Raw genomic sequence first — 27,728 nt, forward strand, 5'->3', positions numbered from 1 at the left:
ACAAAACATTTCAAAGTGGAAGAAATCCGTCAGAGGTGCATGAAATAAGAATATAAAGGCACAACATCAGATGGTCCCACACATGTAGTAAAGATCCCATCCTTACCTGAGACACGACCTTCAGAGGACCCTTTCCTCCGTGTTTGGCATCGACCGTGAACTCAGTGGGCTTACAAACAGCCAGACCACTACTCTGAAGGCCTGGACCGTATGCCTTCACCTGGAATGAACACATTCATGGGACTTTCAGCATTTCACAAGTTATGACAAAGGATTTTAAAAATTTAGGAAAATATTTTTAATTATTGTATGTATGCAAGTCCTGCGCTCACACCTTTTCAGGGAAGAAGTCTTTGGCCGGTGGGTTGACGATTTCGGCCATAAAGGGAGAGTGTTGGATGTCTTCGTTGTTGCACAGAACATGTACTGCGTACTCCCCAGGCTCTGTGGGCCAGTAGCGCACATCGCAGGAGCCGTCACCCTTGTCATCACATTCAATCTTAGCCTGAGACGGACCTTCCACAGAGAAACCTGAGCAGGGACCGCAACAGGAAGTTTAGAGAACCCTGGGATATGGACAACACACACCTTCAGCAGCCGTTCAGCATGTATTTTGGGCTGACATACCCAGTGTACCGACGTTATCCCCAACAGCCTCCACAACAAAGTCAGCAGACTTCCCGACGACGCCACCCTCCAGGCCGGGGCCCCAGGCCCTCACCTTCTGCTGGCCGGCCTCGGCACCGATGACCACATCAATGGGGCTGAACATACCGAAGAGAGAATAGTCACAAAACCTGGGCTCATGACCACCTCGACAAGATGACCCGGACTCAAAATGACTTTTTCCACAGTCCTGTTTTACTCCCAATTAACATCTGCATATAGTTTGGGTTTTAAGAGGACCGTCTGTGCAAACAAGCACATCTGGAGACACCCAGGTGTGACTGTAGTTCGGTTTGTATGTGTACGTACCTGCGGGGGATGTGCTGACCACCCCAGGTGATAGTGATGGAGTATGTTCCAGGTGTGCTGGGGAAATACTCAAATTCGTACACACCGTCTCCAAGATCCTTCTTTTTGCAAGGCTCTTCTAGACCCTCTGCAAACACAGCAACGCACATCAGGAACTGATTTTGAAGGTTTTTGATTGTGAAGCCGTTATCACTGACGCATAGTACGATACTTTACAAAAAATATATACCCTTGGATCAGTGCCATATAAGTATTATCTTCTGGTTAAGCCCTACTTGAATTTTAGGTGCATTGCCCACAACTGCAGAGCACAAGTGTTGAATCCCACTGCTGCAAGGAACACTTCACATGTTCATTCCAAATGTTTTAATATAGACTATGCCAAATAATATTGACTAATTACTTCCATTAACTTTTAAATATTTAGAAGCAGTAGACTAATTGTCTACTTTGAGACAATTTGTCAGAAATTTGATTTTTGTAGGCAAACATTTTCGATAGAACAGAAAAGACACGATTTATTTAGAGTCTGTATCAAGCAGATAAAACATGGTCATGAAATGACATCGAGTGTCTGTCCAGTCTAGTGTGAAGCCATGATGGCATTCCACTAGTAATACTGGTTGAGTATTAATTGAGTATTAATAGATTTTATCAAGCATTTCAGTTAATTCTGCTACATATAATATGGTGCTCTTGAAACTCGTGAAAAAAGATTAAAAAAACAAAAACCCTCTCCTGCTTTAGTCAGGATTCCTCCTCCATTAATTGTTGAGTAGCAACAGTAGAAACAGCGCTACTCACTGGGGCCCTTGATGGTGACTTTCAGCTCTCCGGTGCCAGCTCCTTTAGTGTACACCTTAAAGTCTGCAGTCTCCTTCACCCGCAGGCCTTTAGGCTGCAGCCCGCGACCTTTGGCTCTGCAGAGGCTCGGGTTACACGCTGCGGACAGACGGACGATAAGACAGACGGACTGGGAGCATTCCCACTGAAAAACCTTATGATGCAAGTTCAGCCATAGTTTGAGAGCGCAGGCTGAATTAGACGCCGCTCCCCCCCAGTTCATGATGATCCTCCCAGAAAGGAGCAGGTACTAGAGAGGAAACAGTCAAGAACGCAAAGGCTCGTGGTACCGCTGTTTTAGTGACGTTAACATGTGGGTTTCTAAAGCATTAGTCATGTAGCTGCCATGAGAGAGTCCTGGTGTGTCGTAATCGATCTTGATGTTAATTATAGAGTATCATGCGCTGCTGAGCGCTCTACTAGGGTGGAGGTGTTGATGTACGCAACTAAGATCTACGCAAACTCAACAACATACAGTACTCTCCACTGGTGAGGATTTTGAGAAGACCGAAGTTAACTGAACATTGATGCAAGAATTCTGCGTGCGTCAGACATGCTATTCATCATGTACCAAGCAAACAATCTTGGATCAGGTTGATGTGGCCATCATTAAAACACGATACACTATTTGTTTACTTCTGCCTCGTAACAGAGAGAGAGAAGAGTCTCTGGAGGTGAGCAGCAGACCAGTGACGAAGATGAAGCCGAGACGGGAAGAGCAGCACGGGTCCCAACTGTTAAAGCTTCTCAGTATCAACAAGATCAGGTTGGACCAAAAAAATGATCCTTCAACCTAAATGTTAGACGATTTGAGTCTGAAAAATGCTTCTGTTGTACTCAGGAATTTGTGAATGCTAGTATCAAGAATTGGAAAAAGGCCTTCGGTGTGTGTCACATTAGATTTAACTAAAAACCCCTTTCCATCTGTCCCAGAGTACTTAAATGACTCTAAAAAAACGAAAGTAATTTAATTGGCTTTAATTAAAAACCGCATACCAGTCTGAGTGCCTATAGTTGATAATAGTGAATTACTACTGAATCTTGGATTTCTGTAACATCTGCAGTGCTACATTGGAACAATTCTTGGAACAATTCTCCGCCGTGTGTATTTTTAGTGCACCTGAAACAGTCGTGGCAACAACCCAAAAAATCTGCATGCATAAATATTAATCTAGCTTCATCCTCACCCCAAGGGTTAGAATGAACAGCAGTCAATCGTATAAACTGACATTCAAGATTTCCATTGAGGAAGATGAAGAGTTCCTGGAAAAGTTTGCTTCAATGACCCCCTTTCCTCTTGCCCTGTTTAACCCCCATTATATATTTACATCTACTTTGATATACAGTAAGAGAGTCTGATTGTGCACGTGTGCAATGTAGAACTTTGAATACAAATGGCGTCAGTACGAAAGTAAGCTTGAGAAGAACTGTGAATACAAAACAAAAATCTGGTTTCATCATTGAGAAAAAGTTCATTCAAATCAGAAAAAGTCAAGGACTAAAAATCAGGTCTCTACAGACTTACACACTGGTAGTTATTAAAGATCAGCATCAATTTGTAGTTAGCCTCTATGTGACAGTCAGAGGCCAGCAGAGTTACAGTCCGCTGCTATGTCGACGACACTCTGCTGTATCTCCCAGTAAACCCTGGAGCCCCATAATTGCCTATTATATATATAGATGTATATATCATATATAGACGTATATATGATATATAGATATGATATGTAGATATATATAGATATCAAAATAATTGATGGTGGTAAACCTTCATTTCATGTAATCAAGATCCTGATTATTGGTCCTTGCAACGTGCACATTAGAACTCAAAATAGAACTTTAAACCCGTTAACATGCTTTTGCTGCATTTCAAGATAAAGCTGCTGTGCATGCAGTGACGTATTTGTTTAATGGGAAATATAAACTACCGTGACATGATGGTGCTCAACTGAAATCATATTGAGGATTTTTTTTCTCGGATGACAGAGTCATTCTGGGGTTAGAACACGTGGCAAAGCAAACATTTAAAGCCAATTTACACGGGACACGTAGAAGTAAAAGACGTGGGGGGGTTACGTAAAAACTGTACAAATGACACGTCAATATCGACGGACATACAGCTCGTCCACTCATGCATGCAATCTTATGCATACAGTGGCTACCCAGGAGAGATCCCAGGAAACAGGAAATGACAGCAGATTGAAGAGGCGATTCCAGCGAGAGGACAGATACGATCAGGCCACTATCAAAGGAGAGAAAAACAGGACACAATACGACAGCAGGAAAAAAGAGCAAAGTGTTAAGACACAATTATAGAATAAAGCAGCAAAGAGTCAAAACTGAAGGTAGGAAAATTGGTCTTCTGTTGCCCTTGGATACGCAAAGGATGTTTCACAAAAGTTGATCATGTACAGTATATACTGGAATTCAATCAAGTAATTATTTACAAGATATATTGGAATCCATTGTCATCAGGTTATATCAATGACCTATAAGCAGTTACACAGACTTTAAAAAGGCATAGAATAAACAAGAGTCTGAGAAATTCAGTCTCACCCTGTCCCACGTTGACAGTGAAGGGGCTCTTACTGATCGGACCACCAGCAAACATGACAGAAATGGTGTGCTTGCCCTCCTGGGTGGGCATGTAGGTGCAGCGGTATGTACTGTCCCCCTTGTCCTCAATGTTGTAATTCATCATGGTCTCACCGGCAGGTTCCATGATCACCACCTCCACCTGGCCATCACCAGCACCTGAGAGAAAACAGGGACAGGATGACACCAACAGGACAAAACAGGCAGACTTCTGAGGCCGTCGATACCGAAGGACGACCGGCTCACTCGTAGCGCTACCTGCCGTGAAGATATCAAAGTAGGTTTTCTTGTTGGCGATGTTTCCGGAGGCTTCGATGCCTGGTCCCAGGGCGGTGGCCTTGCTGCCGTCTCCCTGAGGCATGCCGACCTCCACCTCAAACGGACTCTTAGAAATGTGCTGCCCTGCAAACAACACCGTCACCTATGGGGTAGAAAGGACACACTCAGCACCCGCTGACAGGGTTTCAGCCAATCTAATATTTGCCACAGAAATATTTTAATTTAGACAAAATGAATGTACGAGCAAACATGAAATACTAAAAATCCCAACAACTGCAGTTTATTTAACCATTATGTTCTGAATTTCCCTTTGGATTATTAAAGTATAGTACACAGACAGTCATGGAATAAAACTTTACCTTGTGTGGGCCGACAACTTTGGGAGTATACTCGACAGAGTAGGTACGGTTCTTGTCATTGTTGGCCTTCACTTTAGCCTGGAGAAACGTTTTAATGTTTAGTATGACAAAAAAGAATTTCTGATGACAAAGATATTAAAATCAGCAGTGTCTCACCTCCTCTTTGTGTCCTTCAGAATCCTCCACATAAACCAGCACCTCCCCCAATCCTGCACTGATGGTCTCAACAGTGAACAAAGCCTTCTTCTTCACAACATTACCGACAGGTTCAACTCCTGCAGAGAACATGGGTGAGACAGATTATTAAAAAAAAAAAAAAGCATAAATGTCATGTCATGAACATCAACTCCAACATCCTGGACCAGCGTTCATTCCCTGGTTGTTAACATCGTTACTTCAGCATCCATTTGTTCCAGTGTGTTTGTGGGTACCTGGTCCATAGGCACGGGCTTTCTTGGGGTTGAGTTTGGGTCGTAGCGGTGCGCCAGGCTTGAGTTTGGCTTTCGGGAACTGTGACAGGTAGGTCATGACTGAATGTTCATCCACGTTGGGGTTGACGATCTCTTCAGGGGTGATCACCTAAAAAGGGCCAGACAAAGAGGATTCCAGATGATGAGTTGTTATATCCCATTAATTTTTCCTTTTAATAAATCCTCTCATTTAATCCAAACAGTTTTCTTTGTTCAATGAGAAAGTAGTCAGTGTCAAATGCAACTGATTAATTTCATTAAATGAATTATCTTAGTGATTGATAAAGGATTTTGAGGCAGAGCTCCTATTAAAATGGTCAAGCCATATTATGAGATGCCACAATCCACGACTGCCATGGAAACAGTTTGGACACTTCATGAGGACATGAAGTTTTGATCCCCTTCTAGAAGTCTTGACAGGATCAGATTACCTGGTTGGATACTATTCTGATGGGATTTATCGTACCTGTGGGATCCCGAGCCAGTCGTCAGCTTGCTGCATGGCCTCACGGGCGTTTTCCACAGGTTTGCTCTGATCCCACTGGTCCCAGTCAGGACAGAGACCTGCAGGAAATAAAGGAGTCAGGTCAGATTGCCTACAGGAAAAGGTGTGGAAATTACTCGTTAATCGTATGCGAGTTCATGTGTGCATGATCACAGTTAGAGGAAAATAAAACAGAAAATAAGACCTCAAGAACCAAGTAAAAACTGATTGGGAATTAAAGGCAACAAATGTTGTAGTTTTGAAAATGGGAGTGTTTTCCCCCATTCTTTTTTTGGTGTGAGATTTCAGCTGCTTGTGGATTTGGCATTTTATAATGTACCCATTGTTTTCAGGACTGCATGGATGTCAGATTGCCACCAAACTCTTTTCGTGTGGAGTCAATCTGCAAGTTCTTCCCTGAAAAAAACACATCCACTAGCACCGTATGTTACTGGATATCATGTAAATTTGGTTCAGCATTAATGGAGCAGGTCACCCATACAATGTGCTCCCCATACAATCATGGGTGACCCATCTTTGAACCGTTTGCTCATTGCAGGTTGAAGGATCTCGGGCCCGTTTCTGAATCTGACGTTTCTCCAGATTCTCTGATCTTCAAATGAGTGACTACACGGGAAGAACTCATCCCACTTTTACTTATGAAATGCTTCTCCAGCTCTCCTTTTTTTTTTTTAAATCCCTAATCAAGTTACTAACTTGGAGCCAGTTAATTGTTTCAAGAGTTTCCTTCAACATTTCAACAGATTACTTTGTTGCCACTGTGACAACTTTTTCAAAACTTGCTGCTGGTATCACAATCAAGACAAAAATATATATATATATTTTTAAATACTGTACTGTGATTTGATTTTTGCAAGGTGTGACCAGTGACAAATCCTCCTTCAGAGAAGGCATGCCACTGCAGTCCAGTATTTGTGAACGCTCTGATTGAAATCACAAAATTAGATGTTCCTTCATTTGGTAGTATGCGGTTCATGCTGTGTGTCATAGTCATCTCACAATAAAATACATAAATACACCATGAGATTTTGAATGAGCCGTTTTTAAGACACATTCTCTCACCTGGAGCACAGCTGTCAACAAGGGCACCCAACGCCTGGCCGGTTCGCCAGTCCTTGTTAAAGTTGGTGATTGGAAGCTCAGGCAGTTTGTTCTGGATCCAACCCAGCAGCCTCTGCTTGGGTGTCTTCTGCTTGCCCTCTTCCGCATCCTCCTCTTCATCCCACATGGGCATGGAGATTGAGTAGTGGAGAATCAAGGTCCAGATCAGACCCAAGATCAGCTTCAGGTTTCCATCCACAATGGCTTTAGAATCTGAAGCACAGAGGAAAAGAAGCCAATTTTAAATGACCACTCTAAAGACACACACAACAAATGCTTTTAAAAATATAGTTTATCCAAAAAAAGATGATCTTTCTAAATAATTTTTAAAAAGAACAGTATTTTTCTCAAATATCTTTAAAATATTAAAACACCTTCAAATAACCCAGTGAAAATTCTAGAAAATAAGTTGCCTTGGTTTGCTGTTTGGAAGTTGCTTCAAACACAACAAGCAACAAGTGACATGACAAATATAGTGCCATCATTTAGTAATGGAGCCAGATCTTGTTTTGTTTTCAGCTCTTGAGATCAGTTTTCTTTGTCACTTTCCTGGTTTTTGGGGACCAAGAAAGTGATCGTGATTGATAAATACTTCATTGAACCTGAAGGAAATTTGAAACCATTGACCTGCCTTTCACTGTTGGGGAAACTGTTCTTAAGGAGGAGTGATGTAGGACACACACCTACAAGGTAGAGACCATTTTGCCTCATGGAGTACACCATGATTTTAGACCTACATAGTGTTTGCAGGAATTCTGTGAAGAGAGTCTCCAAAAGGTACACCTCATCCACTCCAGGCCTCCAGCGTACTTTAGTAATTCAATGACCAAGTTAAATGAAATACCCACACAATGTAGAAAAATCCCATGCACCCCCCACTGCAGCATTATGGGAGGCCATTAAGACCCATCTCTGAATGGCAGGGTATGCGATTACAGATTAATTCTTCAGGATAGGCCAACTGCGCAAGAGGGCGGGCCCTACCTCTAAAGCCCACCAACAGCGTTGGGCCTGCATCAAAGCTCCAGTCTGACGGCTCCGTCCACAATTGGAGTGGGCGGTATTTGGATTTGAAGCACGTGAACACATCAGAATGCCTCTGTTGTTTCCTACCCGTTAACCGTCTTTTGTTCCGCTTGTCCTACCTCCCAAATCAAAAGCCTTAATGATACCAACATGTCCAAAAAAAGGTTACGGCAGAAGCAATAATTTTTTTTTAAATTCAGCTGTATTCAAGTGTCACTTCCTCTCCAAAAAAAAAGATCTAAATCCCTGAAGTCTCCTAACATGATAGTCATCAGGTTTAGTTTCAAGCTGTTGCGTAAAATAAGTATTTTCCAATTGAAACCATGATTAAAAAAAAAAAAAAACCCATTGTAAAACAAACAAGCATGCCTCACATCACGCATTTCCCAAGAAATTAGAACCACAACATATTTCTGTAAAGCTGATTTAGCTGAAGGGATGTTAATATAGGAATGACCATTTTTAACAGTCATAAAATGCAAAAATGTTGCCGATCATCCTAGAAGAGCCACTGTCCTCAAAATGTGGATATTTTTCATATAAATGTGCATTTTATATAGATTTAAAAATCATAAGGGATGATTGATATTCAGTTTACAAGCCAGGGGTAATTAAAACATTGACACAGACTTCAACATTAAGGGGTTCAGAAACCACTACTGTCTGACATGATGGTTAAAAAATCTGAAAGTTTCAGGACAGAGCGAACAAAACCAAAAGGCAGAGAACGCCGGAACTAAAGTTGCGCTCATCAGTGATGGAAAAACCAAGTCGTGGCTGCTTGTGTGTCATCGCTGCTTTGTGTTGGTCACATATTTCAGCAAAGTAAATGTTGACAAATCTGGACTCACAACGGCAGCACAAACCGAGAGCTGGGGATGTCTTTGTTAAGCAGTGATGAATTTGTCCCCCCCTCACCCCCCAACCCCACTTCTGTCCAACTGACAGCTCAAGACGCCTTTCACACAACACCAATTTCTCTCCAGATGAATGTTTTCTTGTGAACGGGTGAAGTGAACTTTTTCTTCAAACTACAAACCATTTGACCAGAGCCACAAACAATGGTAACAATAAACTTACATTTGCACAAACTGGAGGACATTGTGTATTCATCTGTATTACAGGCTAGTACTTGAAAGTAAGAATGCAGGTCAAGACTTTTTTTAAAAAAAATTCGGTAACATGATTTTTCATTTAAATTTAAAAAAGGCATGAAAAATAGCAAGCAAAGTGAATACACATTTACATGCATCGCTGGTTATTCCTGCCGGTCATAGGGATCAAAAGTCTAAGACTACAAAAAAGTATTGATAATATCTTTCATTTAACTTCTGATTGGTCTGTCACCACTCCTCCCCCCTCTCAGCATTCACCATTTGTTGTTCAATTAGAATTTTAAAACAAACTTTACAACACTGGATTCTTCATTTCTTTCGATCGATCGTCCTCGCCTTGTCGTACACCAATTCGCGGGTTTAGCTTGTAAAAGTAGAATCTTTGTTTTTCATTGGACGAGAGGAGGTCATGACCCAAGTGCATATTTAATGGTCAGGAGTGTTCGGGTCACTTCGGCTATTTCTGTCGGAATACGCCAGGGATTTTCGCGAGTCCAAAAAAGTTGCAAGGTTTAGCCTTTCTTTCCTAAAAATAAGAATGCCACTATGGCTACACAGACTAAAAACTTTGTAGCAAATCTGGAATTTACTTCGCCTATGGCGATGTGGCGAATGGCTAGCCCAAGCCCAGAACCTGCTACTACACAACACCACGCATGTTGAAGCGCTACAATTAAAGGCTCCACCATGTGTCCAGAGAGATGAAAACTAAATCAAGAGTCGCTGACCTGTTCAAAAAAAGATTCTCACATAAACACAGTCTGCTGTTAGAGAATTCTACATGTCTGCATGCACCACTTTAAAACTCAACCCCATCAAAGCAGAAATACTATTTTACTAATGATTTTTTAAATACATACAGCTAATGAACTGAAAATCGATGATGCAAAATATGATCAATGCATTAAATCTTAAGACCCAGACTTATCTCAGCAGCAATGTTAGCATTAAGTGTTACATTATGAGCCAGATGTAGTTCAGTAATACCTAATGTGACTTCATGTCCAATAAACAGTGTCTTAGACCCATAGCAAACACATGGAGCTTGTTTAGGAAGGGAGAACCTAGAACATATTCCTGAACAAATGAATATTTCATCTCAATGAGCCACTCCTTCATCAACATGCCTTTTTCAATGCTGTTATGACATCCTGAAGCGTCACCAAGGAGACGCTTCCATTGTATTCAAGCAAATGTCAGACGGTGTAAAGGCACGGCAGGCGCAGAATGAACCCTCCGTCCTAAATGGGGCCGCTTTTTACGTCTCCAGCAGTAGAGAAAAGGATCTGTGATCACATGTGAAGCAGGCACAAGTCTTCTTGTTGTAGGACGTTTCATGCTGGCAAGATGTTCCGTTTTAATATAAATCCTAAGAATTGCTGAATTGCTCTCCAAACATACAAAAACATATGATGACATAGGAAGTATTGACAATAGCTTTTCTTGTGGGAAAAAAAGGATCAGAGTTTAAGTGACTTTTAGCAAATCTACCAGAAAACATGGCCGATTTTGTGTGTCGTACTGAAAACCCAATTTATTCCTGATTTAATTGATGAAGGGTGAGAGGCAAGACCTTTACTACATTTTGAACACGTTTTTTTTTTATTATTGACAATTATACATCAGCTACCCAATGGAATACCGTGCAACTTACAGAACGGGGTAGACTCCAAGGAAAAAAGATTGTTTCGTCTTGTGAATGTTACAAGCTTGTTAACTTTAAAAGAGAACAAAGTATTGAAAAATACCTGAATCTGCCTTATCTACATCCACTTCAACACAGCCAACACTCCCACCAGTTCATGAAAACCCTCCAAAACGTTTGCATACTTGTCCAAACAGGCAAACAAATTAAAGTGGTGGGCAGCGAGAAAGTTGGGTGATCATGGGATGTGTCAACAGTCAGGACTTGAACCAACATCAGCCTCGCTTCTCTTTGCCTGGGAGGTAAAGCACAGCTCTGTACATGTTTCACCAGACACTGAAGGGTTCATGATTTTACCTTTTTTTTTAATCAAATCCAGAATTTGGCTTAAGATTGATCCTTCAGTTCTGGCCACCCAAAATGGATTCATACAACGAACATCACCACACTGGCGTTTCCAGTTGGCCATTGCCATGTTCACAATAATTCATGACCGCCTTAAATTTCTTCAGTCAATTTGTGTTAAGCAACATTAAACTTTTGTTTGTGCAAGTAGAAAATCTACTCTCAGTAAAGAGCAATCAGTTTGTAATGACATTTTTGTAGGGGTGGGTGTTTCACCATTTGGACAGTGTTCTGTAGCTCGAGCTGTTGAACACTTCCACATTGTAAAGACAATAAAAAAACTAATTTTGTGAAACGTCAACTCAGGTCTGGACGGCAGACAAGATTATCCTCAGGGGTATTTTATGGAAAAAGCAGTATTGCATCCTTTTTTCCTAAAAATAAAAACCTAATGGTTTTATAAGTGTGTGTGTATTGCTCTTCGACTCTTCTCTCTCTCTCTCGCACACACACGAGCAAAGTCACTAAACATGCAAGGAATTTGTGAATGTTCCCAGCAGACCACAATGCACCAAGTCCGCCAGAGCCCATATACGGATAAAGACTATAGCAGCCCCCCCTCCCTGACTCATAGCAGCACAACACTGAGTGGGTTGTCAGGAGGCTACCGCCTGTGGTCAATAGTCCTTTTGCTCTCTAAAAACACCCAATGACTCACTCATCTGGCTCCTTGCCCAGGCCCCCAGTAACACTGTGACATCAGCCACCACTGACACACATCCTCACCTAATCCCAGTGTCTCTGGTAGGGGGAGGGAAAAACAAAAAAGTTCTGCACCAAATTGAGGGCGTACTGTGACATATGGAACAGATTAATCCAAAATCTTGTAAGGCAAAAGTGAAATGGCAAAGAACGTCTGGATGCCAAGGTCTCTGCCTAATCATTTAGTTTCCCCAACACTGATACCATCTAGTCATCAGAATGTGACAAAATACTGCATAACCGTTTTGTCAAAGTCTTGATTTCACATGCACCAGGTGCTAGTAGAGTATTACTGCCACAGGGGGGCAGTAATATGCCTACCGGACATTTGCTACCATTATTAACAAATGAAGAAAGATGCATCGTGGCCACAAGTCTGATTGCAGTAATCATACAAGCTTTAATGTCCCTCGAAATCAAGGAAAATTTGCTCGGCGAAACTCTGATCACAAGTCAAAGCTAATAGAAAGTTAAACTGTCAATCAGTTCAGTCAGCAGATGAGCCAAGGTTGATGGGAGACGTGGATTAAACTAAAGGAGTCGGTTGGTAGATGATACGGAACATGTCTTCCGTCAGCTATCAGTTGTATGAGGCAATGTTTTTCATGGTTATACAACTATGGGTGATATTTCAAACATAACTTCAATAGTCCTTTTGCTTGAAACGCCCCTCATTAACATTTGTATTAAACCGTATGGCATCTTTAGGAAGTAAATCCAGAACACTGTTCAGCTGTGTCATAACGATTCTACGTTAACACACAGAATCACTTAGTCGTTTGTCGTGCAGTAAAGACATCCACTCAATGTGTCACCAGTTATTTTAAGTGGAGTGTGTAGCACGCCGAGTCTTCAGGCAAACAAGTCTATTAAAACAGCAGTAACATGGTACCAGTTCATCATAGTCGAGAAACGGCGTAGTTACATCCCCGTTTTGAAGTCGAGAGTTTTGTTAAATAAAAAGGGCATGAACAGGATTTTTATGCGGGTCGAACACATCAACCGTAAGAAAGAACTGGACAGAACGATACCAGCCAATATCAATTGTTGGAGAGTTTTAGTTACCTATGCAATGTGGCCATGAGGCATTATGGGTCTTCTGTGTTTCATTGTGGGTATCAGATAAAACCAGTCCTGAGTAACTGGTGCTGACAGACTGCTATTCAAATCATGCACTTTGTGCAGGTCAGAGGGTCGTCCAGGATGGATGGGGGTGCTGAAGTGTTTATTCACATTACGAAACTCAAGCCTGTCAGATCAGATTCAGAATCAGATTTATGTCAAATGCCATAGTTTATAAGATGTAAAGGTTGCATCTTTTTAAAATGGTCATTTAAGAAATGCTAAATAGATTCAAACTGGTTGCCTCCAGCCGTAGACGAGGGATTTAACAGTTCAGTTGTCATGATTTTCCTCGACATTGTTTAAATACCACTGTTATGAAACACTCAACCATCACTACATATACAAATTTACTTATCAGGTCTTGTAGTGCATTGGAAACAAAATGAATGCTACACACTCACATTTCAACAAGTCACACAAACTGAAAACCAATACTTTCATAAAAAAAATAAAGTGCAATTCTCATTTGTGTGGCAGTTCTGTCATACATGATGGTCATATTCAGACATGCTTGGTAAAGCAGGAGTGGTTGGGGTTACCAAAACCCGGTGCGAAAGAAAGCCGAGGAAATGGCACACATTCCACTTGGCTGTTATCACACAAACAAAATGGACTCCTAAATCTTTCTGAAGACTTTTGCTTGTTGTTGCAAGAGTTCTGGGACAAGCCTGAAACATCCCAAAGCTCTGTTACCTACCCACCTCCTTCCCTTCCTTCCCTCTCAACTCCACACATTGCCACATTGGAGGTACTGCACTTCCTCTTTATGTCTACTCTTTCCAGTCAGTCAATCTCCCTCCCCCTCACCGCCCTCCTCTTTAGTCCTCCACTGGAAAAAGTTCCTCCTGGTTTTTTAGCCTTAAAAGGGCAGAAGCAAACTGAATCCTGGCATGCCTCCAATTCCCTGGGCTCTGGTTACAGGCAGGAGGAGGGCTTTTCAGGCAGGGAGGGGAGGCAGGAGAGAAAGAAAACAGAAAAAAATGCAGGGCAAGTTTTGCGTGGTAGATTTTTAAAGCCGCACTGATAACACCACCCATTGAAGATGAGATGGGACAAGTAAATTTGAGCAGAGCCCAGGAAAAAGGGTTTTGAAAGTTAAACATTCGAGTAGTGAGAGAAATTTGTTAAACCAGCAGAGAACAGCTTGGGTTCTGCATGTAACAGCAGTTCTTAAGCCTGGTGAAAAAATGATTCTGGTCTGGAAAAGTAAATCCTCCAGGATGCCAGACCAAGTAAAAACTGGAATGGAACAGAAAAAAAACACAGAGCAAACCAATCGATTAACTGGCTTTTTGTCATTTGAACATAATAAACAAAACCCACAATATTAGCCCATTACAATACACAATCACTGTAGTGCAAGAAAGAATGCAAGAAGTGCAAGTGCATGCAAGAATATATTGCATAATGTCTGCTTATGCTGTCTGAACATGAGGAATGGGGCATGTTTCCAGCTCTGATGTAATGCAATAGCTTGAATATCAATGCGCTGAATGGGAGTGTGCGCTCTGCTAATCCTTGGTATCAACCCCAAATAGCCCCCTTTCTCCAGAGCAGACAGGAAGTCATGCTTATGATAATGAGCTAGCAGGAAGCGATCCATTTTGACCTCACTGGATAAACTTATCTTGCTGTATGGCTAGTGGCTAATCGTGACCACGACAGCCCCTCCTCCCTCATGCTGTTGTTTCTGATAATTAATTTTGAGGCATCACATCCTTAAAATGAGTAAGCTCTTAGCACATCATGTCACGTCATGTCATCTTGCACGGTTCTACCACAACACTGACCTAAAATGGAAACAATTTCTTGGAAATTAGACTTTAAACAATGTAAACTGGTTAAAATTAACTTTAACCATCAGTGAGGATACCCTCAAGTATAAATCATTAACAGATGGAATGAAGGACAATGTTAGCCTATCCAGTTGAGTCAGGGCTGCACACACCGTTGATTCCTCTCCTTTCGGCTCGAGGACTTCCTGACCTCCTGACCATCTTGGAGGCAGCAGAAAGTGACCACACCATTGACCAACAATAGTCCTGACATTTAAAGAGCGAACGGTGTTGCTGCAGACATTGCTTCACAACCCACCTACACACAGGTTGCTTACATACTTGCGATGAACAAATGAGCTCCACTTTCTTTCCCCTGGATACTTCCCGATGCTTCCTCGTGCCTTGGGATCATGAGGGTGTCTGCTTCACTGTATGAACCTGTGTTGGCGACGAGAGTCGGTGGGTGTACCTCATGTTTTTATTTTGCATCAAGCTATCCATCAGACTGTTATATTATGGCCTACAAGCTTCTTCCATCTGCCTCATGGTCATTGTGTATTCAGATCTTAGTCTTAATTCATGACTGTTCAAATATCAATAACCATCCCTCACAGCAAGTTAAATTACAGCTAGGATCGGTGTTTGGTAACAGATTTAAATTGATCAACTTTCTCACTGTGCCACGCGATGGGAATAATCCTGGGATCTGAAGTAGCAGCTGAATAAGAATCTGTTGATGAATAGACAAATCAGTAACTGATAGAAACAAATGCTCTTGAAATGCTCGTGACTCAAACATGTCAACATCAACTACAGATGTGCTGCTAGGGGTGAAATATAACTTCATACATGAACTGTCTCATTGTGGAATCAATACAGTTTATCTTTGCGACAGGTGAACAATGACATTGGGAATGCAGACAAAATATTGTGTGACCACAATGCTGAGAACAAACAGGGCAGGAAGAGAGGAAGCGTGGCTGACCATTGTTAGGTTGTTCCAGTTTGATGAACATTAACATCTCATTGCTAGTCACTAGTCTGGAGCTCCAAATCATTTTCACCATAATTGTGTTCCAGGGAGAATGGTATCATTTCCTCTTTGAGTTAACATGATTGCACTAAAAAAATCTTTTAAAATATCTTCAAAATAAAATTACTGCTTTGATGGAACGGGAAGAGTCTGACCCATACACTGCCATCTTACCTTCTGACAAACTGGATTAGTCCAGTAAAATCAGGGATGCGATACTGACAGACTGCAGCAAAAATGCTCCTGGAAAGAAGCAGAGAAAAATAATGCACACGCAGCGCATTTTTAATAAACTGGTCAGACCATCTTCATCTGCTTCAGTACTTGACAAGCGCCATATAAAGTAAAAAGCCCATTAACTCATTTGTGAGAAAGCGTCATTGCCACACAGCATGACGACAGTGATAAAGCTTGTTCAAACATGGGTGTGATGAGTTCAGGGGAATTCTCTCCACACAGCCACAGTTATTAAGTCCTCCCAGATTTCAGCAATCTTTTAGAATGTGAATTCCATGAGGAGGCACATTAGTAATATGGAGTGTTTACAGCTTTACAACTTTAATCTAAGAGACAGCAGTGACCTGAAGTCTGGTTGGTCAGTCTCTCCCTCATTCACTCCACAAACTAACACTTTCTTACTGAACTCATGCAAGTGTGCTTCTGGGTTTTAATGCTAATCATACGTCTGTTACCAACAACAGATCATGTGGGATTTCGTCAGAACTGTCTGGAGACATTACCTGTTGGGTGGTAACTGCATGACATGGAACCCTAGATTGCAGTCTGTGCTGGGAATGTGAGGAAAGTGTTGCTGGGGTTGAGACACGCTGGAGGGTAGAGCAGAGTTTAACTGTTTGAGTTGCCCAAAGATCCACCACAGGTATCAGCAAATCCATCCTGAGCAACCCTCAGCCGACTAATGCAGGTGAAAAGTCACAGATTAACCAGCAGGACTCAGGAAGCCGTCTGGAGATCAGTTTGAAAAACGCAATTCTTCCTCTGTTTTATAAAGACGCCGATACTGATTCAGTGTCAGCACTATATTGAACTACAGTCAGGGAATGTTACATCTGTGTCAGGTCACTGTAACACAGTGACCTGACACAGCTAACAACTAGTCTGGCTCACCACAAAAGGAAAGAGTTCACTCACCAGGCACTCTGGAATCCAGTCATTTATAGTCTGATATCATTTTTCCAGTCTTTAAATCCACCTTTAACAATAAAGTGATAGATTTTAGGGGGATTAATGTCAATCTATTTTTGAACTGGGTGCATTAGCTTCAGAGTCACACCCTGGCACATACAAGTTTAACAGATATAGAGATTGGTGACCTTTGTAATATCTCTTTGAAAAAAAATCTAGATTAAAAACGGTGATTCAAGTGTTTTCTCACCGACTTAACCATCTGCCAACTCTGGCTTCACTACACAAAGAATCAGAGCCAATAACTTGCTTCTCCTAATTACCCCATGCTGACAGTCCTACATTGACAACTGTTTCATCAATATCAATTTTCACAAAAGCAATTTATAAGATAAAATGAAATCTGTCTTGTGTGTCACGACCCAACTTAGGAAAACTGAAGTAACAAAGTCAGGAAATGAGTCAAGGACAGACTTAAAATAGTTTGAACCTCAAGTAAACTTAGAAAGAGCCAGAGTCTGACAGGAGGGACCGGAGCCTCTCGCCTGAATAGAGATGGCCGTTTGGTAACTTGTGGTGAGAGTTGCTCACTGGGTGTGTCCATTTCTACATTGAAAGGAGGAAGTAATGGAGGAGGGCAGGCTCCTCCCCACCTCCATAAGACCTGACTCATGAGAGTCAGCATGAGTAAGTCAGGAGGAGCAGACTGTTGAGGGGGTCTCATTGGTGTCTGGTACCAACCCCTCCAGCACCAGGAGAACACTGGTCAGACTTCTGGCTGGATTTAAGACTGTTCTGTTCACGACCCACAAACCTCCCATTATAGAGAACACTTCTGAGCAACACTGCATGAAATCTACAAAAAACACAGGTATTGTTTCCAACATGAACTCAAACAGTGGTCCGTACACAAAACCAAGATGAAGCTGGGATCCCAACAGCACCTGACATGAGGCTCAGTCCCCATCACACCTGTTGGCTGCAGCAGGAAACACCAACCTGTGGAAACCAGGAAACTTCCGGACAAACAGCAGTCACTAATCTCATTCACATGTGGAATATAATAACCGGTTTCTTCCCTTCTGAGCTCAAACTCATGACTCTTGCAACTCTTTAACGGTTTTAATTAGCTGTCTATACTCTAGCTGTGTGTGAAAATAATTATTACCTACTCAACCAGTATAGCTGAAGTTTATCAGCCCAACTAAAGATGCGACTCATCTCAAAAGAACAAAAAGCCACAGGTTGAGCTTCAATTTCAAATTATTTAAAAAGATGTACTTCAGGCATCTCCAAGACAAAATCTCTTAGATGCCACAATTAAAATGATGGGAGGACGTCACAGTGCTTCAAAGAGTAGACGTGTATAGTCTGGTCTCTACATGCCTGATGACACTCACCTGATACCTGGACGCTGAATCACATCCAGAGCTGACGCCAAGCAACAAGTCCAAACGACCTCATCTGGAAGTCTCTGTGGACAGACTGTTCACTGCCATGTGGAGCAATGGGTAACAGCCCCCGCCAGCCCAGCAATGAGGACACGTCTACCAACAACACGGGTGTGGTGTGAATTTAGTTAACAAGCCGATGATACGTGACCAAATGTGGGGTACATAACGGTAAAGAATGTACTGACGAGTAAACAACAGCCATTTACCCAGAAGCAGATTGTCCTCTACTCAGTGGGCATCATGTACTCATGATGTCACAACCACCTTCCTGCATCTGGTCCAGGCTAGTCTAACCAGAGGAACAGAATCTCATACCTTCAGTCCATCTAGGACTTCAGAAAACCAGGCCAGACTTCAGGCTGAGCAAATGGGGATTATGGGATTAATAGTGTGTGTGTGAAACCAGCGCAGACACACTAAAGTACTTCATTCAGCAATACAGAGACATTAGAAAGTTCAAATGAGTTGTGTTTCCCTGCTGAGAAGAAACTTCGTTTAGTTCACTTTCAGGCTGACAGACTTCTGGTTGTGCTTCAGGCAGCTGCAGGTCGTCAGCTTCGGTTAGACCCAATCGGTCCCCAATCTGAACCAAATCCTGTCAAAAGCAGCAGAGATCCAGCCCACAGCACAACATGACTGAAGACAATGGACCTGTGTTTGTGTGTGTGTGTGCATACACAATCAGCTCTATCCTGCTAGGCCTAGACGACATCCTGACCCACACACTGTGGCGTGGACGGGCCCAGCCCTGCCTGGGCTGCAGGGGGACAAAGCCTGACTCTCAAAACAACAAGTCTGCATGGAAATGTGTGTGTGAACAACAAGGCAACTCACCACAGTCACTTCCCACGGGAAAACACCGTGGACCTGTGCTCCCAGGCAGAAGCTGGGTTTTATCTGACCCTACAGAAACATTCTTCAACCACTGTTTCCATGTTTACAACACATCTGACACCCACCAAGTTCACTTCAACCTGAGCACAAAGAAAGCTGCGTGAATAAGTGGTGGGGAGGCCACCTGAGTGAGTGTCTCAGGGGGGTGGGGTGGGGGGGGACCCACGGACTGTCATTCATTCCACTCAGCTGCGCGCACACACGGACTCACCGATGGACACCAGCTTAATGTTCTCCTTCTCTATAAACTCCAGCGCCACGGACACGTTCTCCAGCAGCATCTGGCGGAAGGTGGGCCTCTGGTTGTACTTTCTGTACATCTTCTTCTGGGACAGGACCTCCAGGAGCCCGATGAGGCGAAGCCCGTCGCTGAGGTCCGTTTGCAAGTTGCCAATTCTCTTGTTGACGCATTTGAGGTGTTCGTTGCACCAGCGGGTGAACGTGTTCCGCTGGATCTCCTTCCATGGCGCGTCCTCGGCCAGGTCCTTTTCCGTGGCGGGCATTTCTGCGTCCTTGTCCGTGGAGACTGAGTTGGGAGCAGGCGCGGCGGACTGGTGGACCCGGGGGTGTGAACCACTCATTTTTATGGCGTGGACTGCGTCTCGGTTCGCTGGATTGGTGCGGGGTGGAGTCTGCGCAACTATGTTGGAACCGCCCCCCGTTCTCTCTCTGCGTCTGTGTGTGGGTCTCCGGCTTTGTAACGTGTCTGTGCTTGAAGAGAAAGAGAAAGACAGAGAACAAGACGTGAGACATGACAGAAGACATAAGGAGGTTGTCCCCCCCCCCCCTCTGTGATAGACAGAGAAGGAGGTGGAAATGATAAACCTGCACAAGTTTGGGAGTCTGACTCCAAAGAGACAAAGAAGTCCAACAAACTTGAACAGTCAGGATATTCCTGACTTACTCACTTACTGCATACCTGAGGAAAAACATATTTATATTTGTCTTAATAAAGTGCAGAAATTTTCATAAACAAATATCAAACAGTTTGCTCTGCTGTGACATAGAATCCATTCCTACACCGCCCCAACCCCTTTGTTCAAAGCTGAAGGTAACACAATTTGGAAAGAAAATTCTGTTCTCTTTCTTAATCAAGTTGTTTTGTTTTGTTTTTTAAATTCTATTAGACAATGTGTCGTGAAAATGATTGATTAACCTGGCAGGGAAATAAAGAATGAACAGAGGTTTTTTTTTTTTTATAAAGCATGAACTTGTTTGTGTGACCAGTTGGAAGAGAACACTCTTGTGCGGAAACTATTTAAAGAACCGACAAATCAGTTTTTTGACATAATGTTCAGCTGATAGGTCAGAGGGGAAACTCTTATTACCACACATTCAGTCACAACGTTGTGATTCACATTCAATCGTGTATTTCTGCAGACTTTTCATACAGTTATACCCCTGGTTCATATTTAAACAATGCAATGTTTTTAAATCCTTTCTTTCTTCAACACAAAGAAATGCACTGACAGCTAAAAGAAGAAGAGGGATCTACACAGCAGTGTGTGTCAGGTTTCAGGGTCCATCTGGATTTGACTCCACAGATTTGTCCAGGTAACTGATGACCACTGTGACATCTAGAATGAAGGTGCGTCAAAAAGAGAACAACAGGAATAAAACATTCTTCCATCTGTGGCAGAGACAATGGTTTGGTTTGGTGGGAGGCAGGTTAATGAGAGCATGGATGACGTGAAAACATGAGAAGTGTGTTTGTTTTAAAGCCACCTGGGTATAATCTGTCAGAGTCCTTAAAAAATAGCAAGAAAACCCTGCAATGTCCAGTTTTTACCAGATGTTTATTGATCAGTGGTACAGTCATAAAGATAACAGTGCAAAAACAACACACCTGACTATGTCGTATTTAACAGCTACACACATTACAGCAAAATACCCCCCCCCCCCCCGGCCAATAAACTGGGGTCCTATTCTGTGGTAAGTACTCCAGCTAATGTTAACATTCAGAAAGCATTTATTTCACTTTTATTGTGAAATATAATTAATACAAAGTTTTACAAACCTAGTCCCGGTTGTATATGTGCTTTTATTTTGAAAGTTCCCAGTAAAGGTGTGAAGTTCCTGCATTACCTTCAATAAAACTGGAAAGTGCACAGATAAGGAACGTTTAGACCAGAGTATTAACGACCCACCAGTTTACTGACTGTTGTGTAGTTCAGACTGTTTACTGACTGACTGCTAACCTGTGTTGTGTATGAATGACCGGAGATAAGGACATTAAACACCTGTAATTTTCTCAGTGATCTTTTTGATCTCAACAAAGATGTTTCTTCTTTTTTGTGAGTTTCAGATCTGAAGAAGCTGCAAACAGCGAGAAGTGACTGCAGCTTCTTTATGACTAAATAAGGAGGTCATGCCAGGAGCCATCAAGAATGTTTTGTGTGTGTGTCAGTTCATGTTTTTGGTCAAAAAGAAAATGTGAAGAATGTCCCTCTCCCCCCGATGAACTCTGGGACCTCCAACGTCACTGGCAGCCAATTCAAAGCCTTATTAAATGTCTATGGAAACGGAGGACCCGCCGGACCCTTAAATTGTCGTTTGGCGCCCCCTTCTGTTTCTTGGCGGTATAACAATAGATTCATTCAGTAATTCAACAATATTCCACATGTTCTGGGACATTTTTAGACGTTTAGTGCACTAAATGAACAGCTGTAGCTACTATTTTAAAGACCAAACCGGCAAAACTTTTTGGAGCTTCTAGCGTCTGTCCCAAAAATAGGATGAAAAATAGTAAAAATTAATTATATACACTCTCAATGGATGAGTAGTTTAGTTTTCTAAACTTATAAAATCGAACTTACTTTTGCGATATCCTTTTGAGTTGCGAAAGTACTGAAAATTCACTGAAATTCTCTCAGATACAGACGAGTTCTTTTGGACACCTGTCTGGTCAGAAAGAATGAAGTGCTTTACTCTGAAAACATAATTCGGTGTTGGAGTTACGTCCTGTAACTGTAAAAACAACTAGTTCAGTCCTTTGTTGGTCATGTGGGAAGGTTTTGAGAAAATGTTGTGCTTTAGCAAGAGAAATAACTTAGATTTCAGTGCAAACATGCTGTGACTTTTGCATTACCCATGCATTACCCATGACTTTTGCATTACCCATGATACCTTTGGTTGTTTCTTATGGCTGCTAAGCTATGTTTGGCCCCAGTGACGTATGACGCCCACGTGACCACTGAATGCGGAAGCTGCTGCGGCACAGATTTTAAGCTTTATTGACCAAACAGATGATGCTACACACATGAAATGTATTTTTTCTTCTATTTTTCATAATGATGAATAACATATATGTCACTTAAAATTGACTTTACTGTCCCTTTAAGATGACCATTACCTTTATTGTCATACCTTGTGTTTGATGGTGGAACCTTGAGAAAATTGAGGAATCCATGCAGACACTAAACTGTCAGCACTACTCCAATCTGGAGGCAAACACACACACACACACACACACGCATGCACACACGCACACACACACACACACACACACACACACACACACACACACACACACACGGCCTGTAGACATGCTGTTAAAGGCGACATGGTGGAGTGATGCAGCCACGTAGCAGCACCATAGGAGCAGCTAGTGGGGTTTGTTGCGTTGCTCAAGGGTACTTCGGCAGTCCTCAAAAGGTAAACTGGCATCTCTCCAGTCACCAGTGTACTTTGGTCCACACTGGACTTGAACCAGCCACCCTCCAGTCCCCAAGCCAAGTCCTTGTGGACCGAGCTACCGCCATCCCAAAGAATAATGAAGATGCAAATAATAAAAAAATGAACTGACCCAAACTCCACAATGTAAACTAAGAAAATGCAGCTCATGAACAACATCAGTTGTCACAACTCCAACGTATGACCAGTCACCTTCCTAATTCTACCTGCTGCTGGGTCGGCTGGTCATACAAACATGTCAGACAGGCTTGGGAACCGAGATTCAGCAGGACAACATTTATTTAGTTGTAGAGACAGAGGCTTCATGTTGAATATTGTGTCCCTCAGCAGACAAAGAAAAAAGGTTAAGTCAAGCTTCTATTTCTCTAAACTTCTCTACGTCTACTGAAGGATTGCATCTTTAGAGTTCAGAAGGGAGGGTTCTGACACTAGCCTGAATGTGCGTGCGTGCGTGTGTGTGTTTGCGTAATGCAGTGATTGAGACAGTCAAGCCAGTTCAATGTTTTATTTGGGTCATTTAGAGTTGGGACATTTACTTTTCCAGATTAAGGAATGACAATTTTGACTGTTTCAATGCAGAATGTCCAACTAGGAAAAAAGTGGGCAATATTAGAAATTATCATTAAAAAGAATTAATTGTTAGAATCAAGAAAGTGGTTGCTGAAATTATTTCAATTTGCATAAACATAAGATAATGCATTGTTAGAGCTGATTGATCAGTGTTGGACAGAATTGTACTTGAAAGAAATAATTGCATAAATGTATTTTACCGAAAGAGATTTCAACAACACAAAGAACTTAATGTATAGTAGATCAGTAGCGTTGATTGAACACAACAATTATCTGTGATTCGTGATGTTCTCTGTGTTGTTTGTTTACATGTTCATTTGTTTCCACGGTTACAAATCGGACTTGGAGAATTGACTTTTATTTTGAGAGCATGTCAAATAATTTTCAATAGTCATTAATGAGAATTTCTACACATAACAACCAAGTTCTAAATAATTGATTTAATTCTAAGCAGTTAGTCTCATCCTGTGCTACATTTCTGTCAGAGGAGAATTTAAGAAGCAGCACTCATAAATTGTATTTTCAGGACACTTGACCATAGCCTTCATTTTAAAAAATGTCTTCTTTATTAAAATTGAACTCATTTCACATTTGGAAATTTGAAAGAATGCAAATAAGAAGAAGTTAAATATTGTGAACTTCTCATATTTCAGTGAAACAAATCCGAAGAAAAAGATCCAGAGATTTCCATTCTTGTTGTCAATGGATTATGAAACCAAGAAAAATCATTCTGGGAAGGACAACAGGGTTATTAAACACCCAAAGCCAACATTATGGAATTTTAATTTAAATCTAATTACATTTACTACATGGTTTTTTTTTTAAAAAAAGTCACATTCCATTCGTACAGCCTCATCCCCAAATAAATTTAAAAGAGGGGGAATTTTATTGGGAGGCTGTCTGCTGGGAAGAAGCAATTAAATTTAGGCTGCGATGAGGATCTAGAAATATTTTTCGCATTCTAATTTTGTGAGTGCATCTCAGAACTTTATATTTTCAATAAATAATGAGGTTAACAGTTGGTTTGTGTAAAATTTTACTGACTTTACTTGAATCTGTACTTTCTGTATACGACTGTGACTCCAGTGTCTCGACGGTGTCCTATCATTTATTCATATTTTATACACTCCCTTCCTTTAATGAATCTAGTTTTAATTTACTCATTTGCAAATTCATCCACCAGAAAAAAAAGTGTCTTATTATACTATAAATATTGTTTTCATTTAGATCACATATAGAAGTTAAACTAAAACAGAATGATGACGCAGACATTCTGGGCTCTATGTTCTTTGTGGACCTCTGTGACCCCCCCCCCCCCGGTTCTAAAAACGAAGCATGTGGGGGTTTCATCCTCAAACAATGAACGCAGGCTGTTTTCAAGTGCTCTGTGTGAGAAACCTTCAACTTGGACATGCTGATCCGCCCTCTTGCAGTGTGAGACCCGCTCCTGGCTGCGGAGGGCGCATGCATCCACGCACGGCCCCCGTTAAAAAGATCAAGCGCAGCCAGTGTCCGTGTTTTACCTTATTTGGTGCGGAGCCCCCAATAGCAGGACTAGCGAGATACTTCAGTCTGCTGCTGCGGCAAAGCACGCAAAAGAGTGCGCTCCGTGCGCACAAACAACCTTTATTGGACTGAAGTGAGAAATGGATGGATGAGCGCGTTCACGTTATGCTTAAATCATCTTCTATGCGGTGGGGACTGACCACTGCGCTGTCAGTCCTTTAAACTAGTCTTTATGGACCTACATGTTTGCCAGAACCACAAACCAATAAGTTATAATCCAGCGTCAGGGAAAAAAGTTAATGGTGTGTGAGGCGTGGCGCACCGCAACTCAGCGGCAGCCCGCACGGGGAGAGCTGCGGAGCCGACGGTTTTTGTTTCTGCACCGCACTCAAACTGAGCCAACCTCTCATACATGACAGGAATCCACATGCCACCCATCCACAAACTGCAACCACCTCAAATTATAAGAAAGTTTCAGTCAAGAGAAAACAGAGAAGTTCCCACGGTGACAGGAACACATCACCATCCCCACTCTCATCAGCATGCAGGGACAGAACTTACAGCGGCTCCAGCTGTGCGTGTGTTCGGTGTCTGGTCCTCTCAGCCCGGGCGCGCAGCAGTAGTGGGTACGTTGGTGTGTGTGCAGCACCGAGGTCCCGGACCTCCCTTCCCACGCGCAATCCCAGTGGGGGGAAATGGGTGTATTTCTCGGAGCCTACCAGTTGCGTAAAGCAAAAAGAAAGAGATGGTCCCACAGCTCTTTTTCTCTTTTCTACCTCCGAGTCTCTCCGTCCACCACAGTGACAGCCTTAATTGGTAAAGGTTTAAGGCATAAGGGGTTCTAGGGGGCGTCACCCACTCGCCCCCCCACCCCACTCCCGCCCCTACTTTGTGGGTTTCTGTTTCTGCGCTGTCCTTCTACATGACGTCATTATCGCACCAGAGGTATTTCAAAGGTATGACGTATTTGATCCCTGCAGCGCCACGACCTCTGGCTTCCCCAAGAGGAGCTAAAAATGTTATCAGGCTGGATCTCAGGACTGATCATGTGAATTATGAGTATGAGTGGAGCTGTCAGTGGGTGTTGTGGCCACAGCCTTTGTGTGTCAGCATAACAGCAAGGAGACTTAATCAAGACTGCATCAGGTCAAAAGGTCACCGAGAGACCGAGACATAAAGTAGGGCCAGGACGTCTCTGATTTCTACTCTCTGTGTATTAAATATCCGTATTTATATAGTTTGAACAGACATTCTAGTTGTACTACATCAATAATTACAATCAACAATCAATCGGTCGTGAGTCCATGTCTTTGTTCACAGTATATGTCTGTTCACAGTTGACAAGGACGCGTCCCAGCTGTTAAAACCAGCCGAACCAATCAGAATGAAGGAGTAAGTGAAGTTATCCAATCAAAATGAGCTGTGGCTAACTGGATGGACAGCAGAGGTCCCACACCGATCACTGGAACAGCCGCCATCAGCATCCTAACGGGACGTGGACTTGTCACGTGTTAAAACATTTAACATCATGCTGATAATGAACTCCGCTGCTGTTTGTCTTCGCCCGTATTTGTGTGATAAAGTTAAAAACAGCCAAAGTTTCTAAAATTTACAAGCTTTCAGGAACAATTATGGGATTAAATGCAATTATTAAACAGCATTACGGCTCCCCCTCCACTCTGAGACATCGGGTTCCTGAGTTCAGTTGGGAAACGAGATTTATTTTTAGCTTGTGCACAAAGAGACAGAGGGAGGTTCACACTTTCACAGGGATGGGGTTTGACCCACCGACCTTCTGATGGGTAGACGACCTGTGGACCACCGACCCTCAGCCCGGTGCAGCGCATACGGGTATTCTGCTCAAGTAATGTGTGTATGAACCAAAGTATGTAAACTATTGTGTTGATTTTTGTCGCAGATTGTGTAGATTAATACAGTCATCCACTTTAGAACAAGAACATTGGAAGTCTGACCACTGTAGAACTTTGGTGTTGTGTACCACTGTGTACCACGCTGTGGGTTATGGGTGTTGCTGGAGCCTATCCTCAGCTTGCTATTGATTAGAGGAAGGGTACACCCCAAATGTGTCGCCAGCACATCGCAGCGCGAATGATTAATTTGAGTAAGAATGTGATTGTAGTCTTTAAACCATAAATTCTAATTTCAGAACCAATCTTTTATTCTAAAGCTGTAGCCATAATGTGCAGGGGTGGACAGTAACGGAGTAAATTTACTTAAGTACTGTACTTAAGTACAGATTCTGAGGATTTTTACTTTACTCAAATACTAGAATTCTTTCATACTTATTACTCTTACTTGAATACATTTCCAAGGCAAAGATTTTAACTCTTACTCAAGTTAATTTCTGAGAAGGCTCATGAATACTCGTTACTTTTAGTTTGCCTGTTGTTGATTCCCCCCCCCCTCTTAAATGCAATTGGCCACACGCAGTGTTCGTCAAAGAAGGAAACCTATCACAGTACACGTTCTCAACTGGGATTTACGTCAA

The 27,728-nt window shown here is 42.3% G+C and overlaps 1 protein-coding gene across 2 annotated transcripts in view; it reads right to left on the reverse strand.

Annotated features, from left to right (window-relative positions):
* Positions 1 to 26,025, reverse strand: part of flna (filamin A, alpha (actin binding protein 280)) — a 45,556-nt gene extending 19,531 nt beyond the window's left edge. For both annotated transcript variants that reach the window (XM_068332726.1, XM_068332718.1), the window contains exons 1-14: positions 25,781 to 26,025; positions 19,662 to 20,161; positions 7,089 to 7,340; positions 5,988 to 6,085; positions 5,483 to 5,630; positions 5,208 to 5,326; positions 5,052 to 5,129; positions 4,672 to 4,834; positions 4,375 to 4,572; positions 1,780 to 1,917; positions 976 to 1,102; positions 628 to 764; positions 335 to 531; positions 107 to 220 (exon numbers count right to left, since the gene is read on the reverse strand). In XM_068332726.1, coding sequence (XP_068188827.1) covers positions 107 to 220; positions 335 to 531; positions 628 to 764; positions 976 to 1,102; positions 1,780 to 1,917; positions 4,375 to 4,572; positions 4,672 to 4,834; positions 5,052 to 5,129; positions 5,208 to 5,326; positions 5,483 to 5,630; positions 5,988 to 6,085; positions 7,089 to 7,340; positions 19,662 to 20,031 — 2,139 coding nt within the window. In that variant the 5' untranslated portion in view covers positions 20,032 to 20,161; positions 25,781 to 26,025. The remainder of the gene's footprint in view (positions 1 to 106; positions 221 to 334; positions 532 to 627; positions 765 to 975; positions 1,103 to 1,779; positions 1,918 to 4,374; positions 4,573 to 4,671; positions 4,835 to 5,051; positions 5,130 to 5,207; positions 5,327 to 5,482; positions 5,631 to 5,987; positions 6,086 to 7,088; positions 7,341 to 19,661; positions 20,162 to 25,780) is intronic.
* Positions 26,026 to 27,728: the final 1,703 nt, after the last annotated feature.

Source organism: Antennarius striatus, chromosome 2 (assembly GCF_040054535.1).
Source record: "Antennarius striatus isolate MH-2024 chromosome 2, ASM4005453v1, whole genome shotgun sequence".
Classification (NCBI taxonomy): Eukaryota; Metazoa; Chordata; class Actinopteri; order Lophiiformes; family Antennariidae; genus Antennarius; species Antennarius striatus.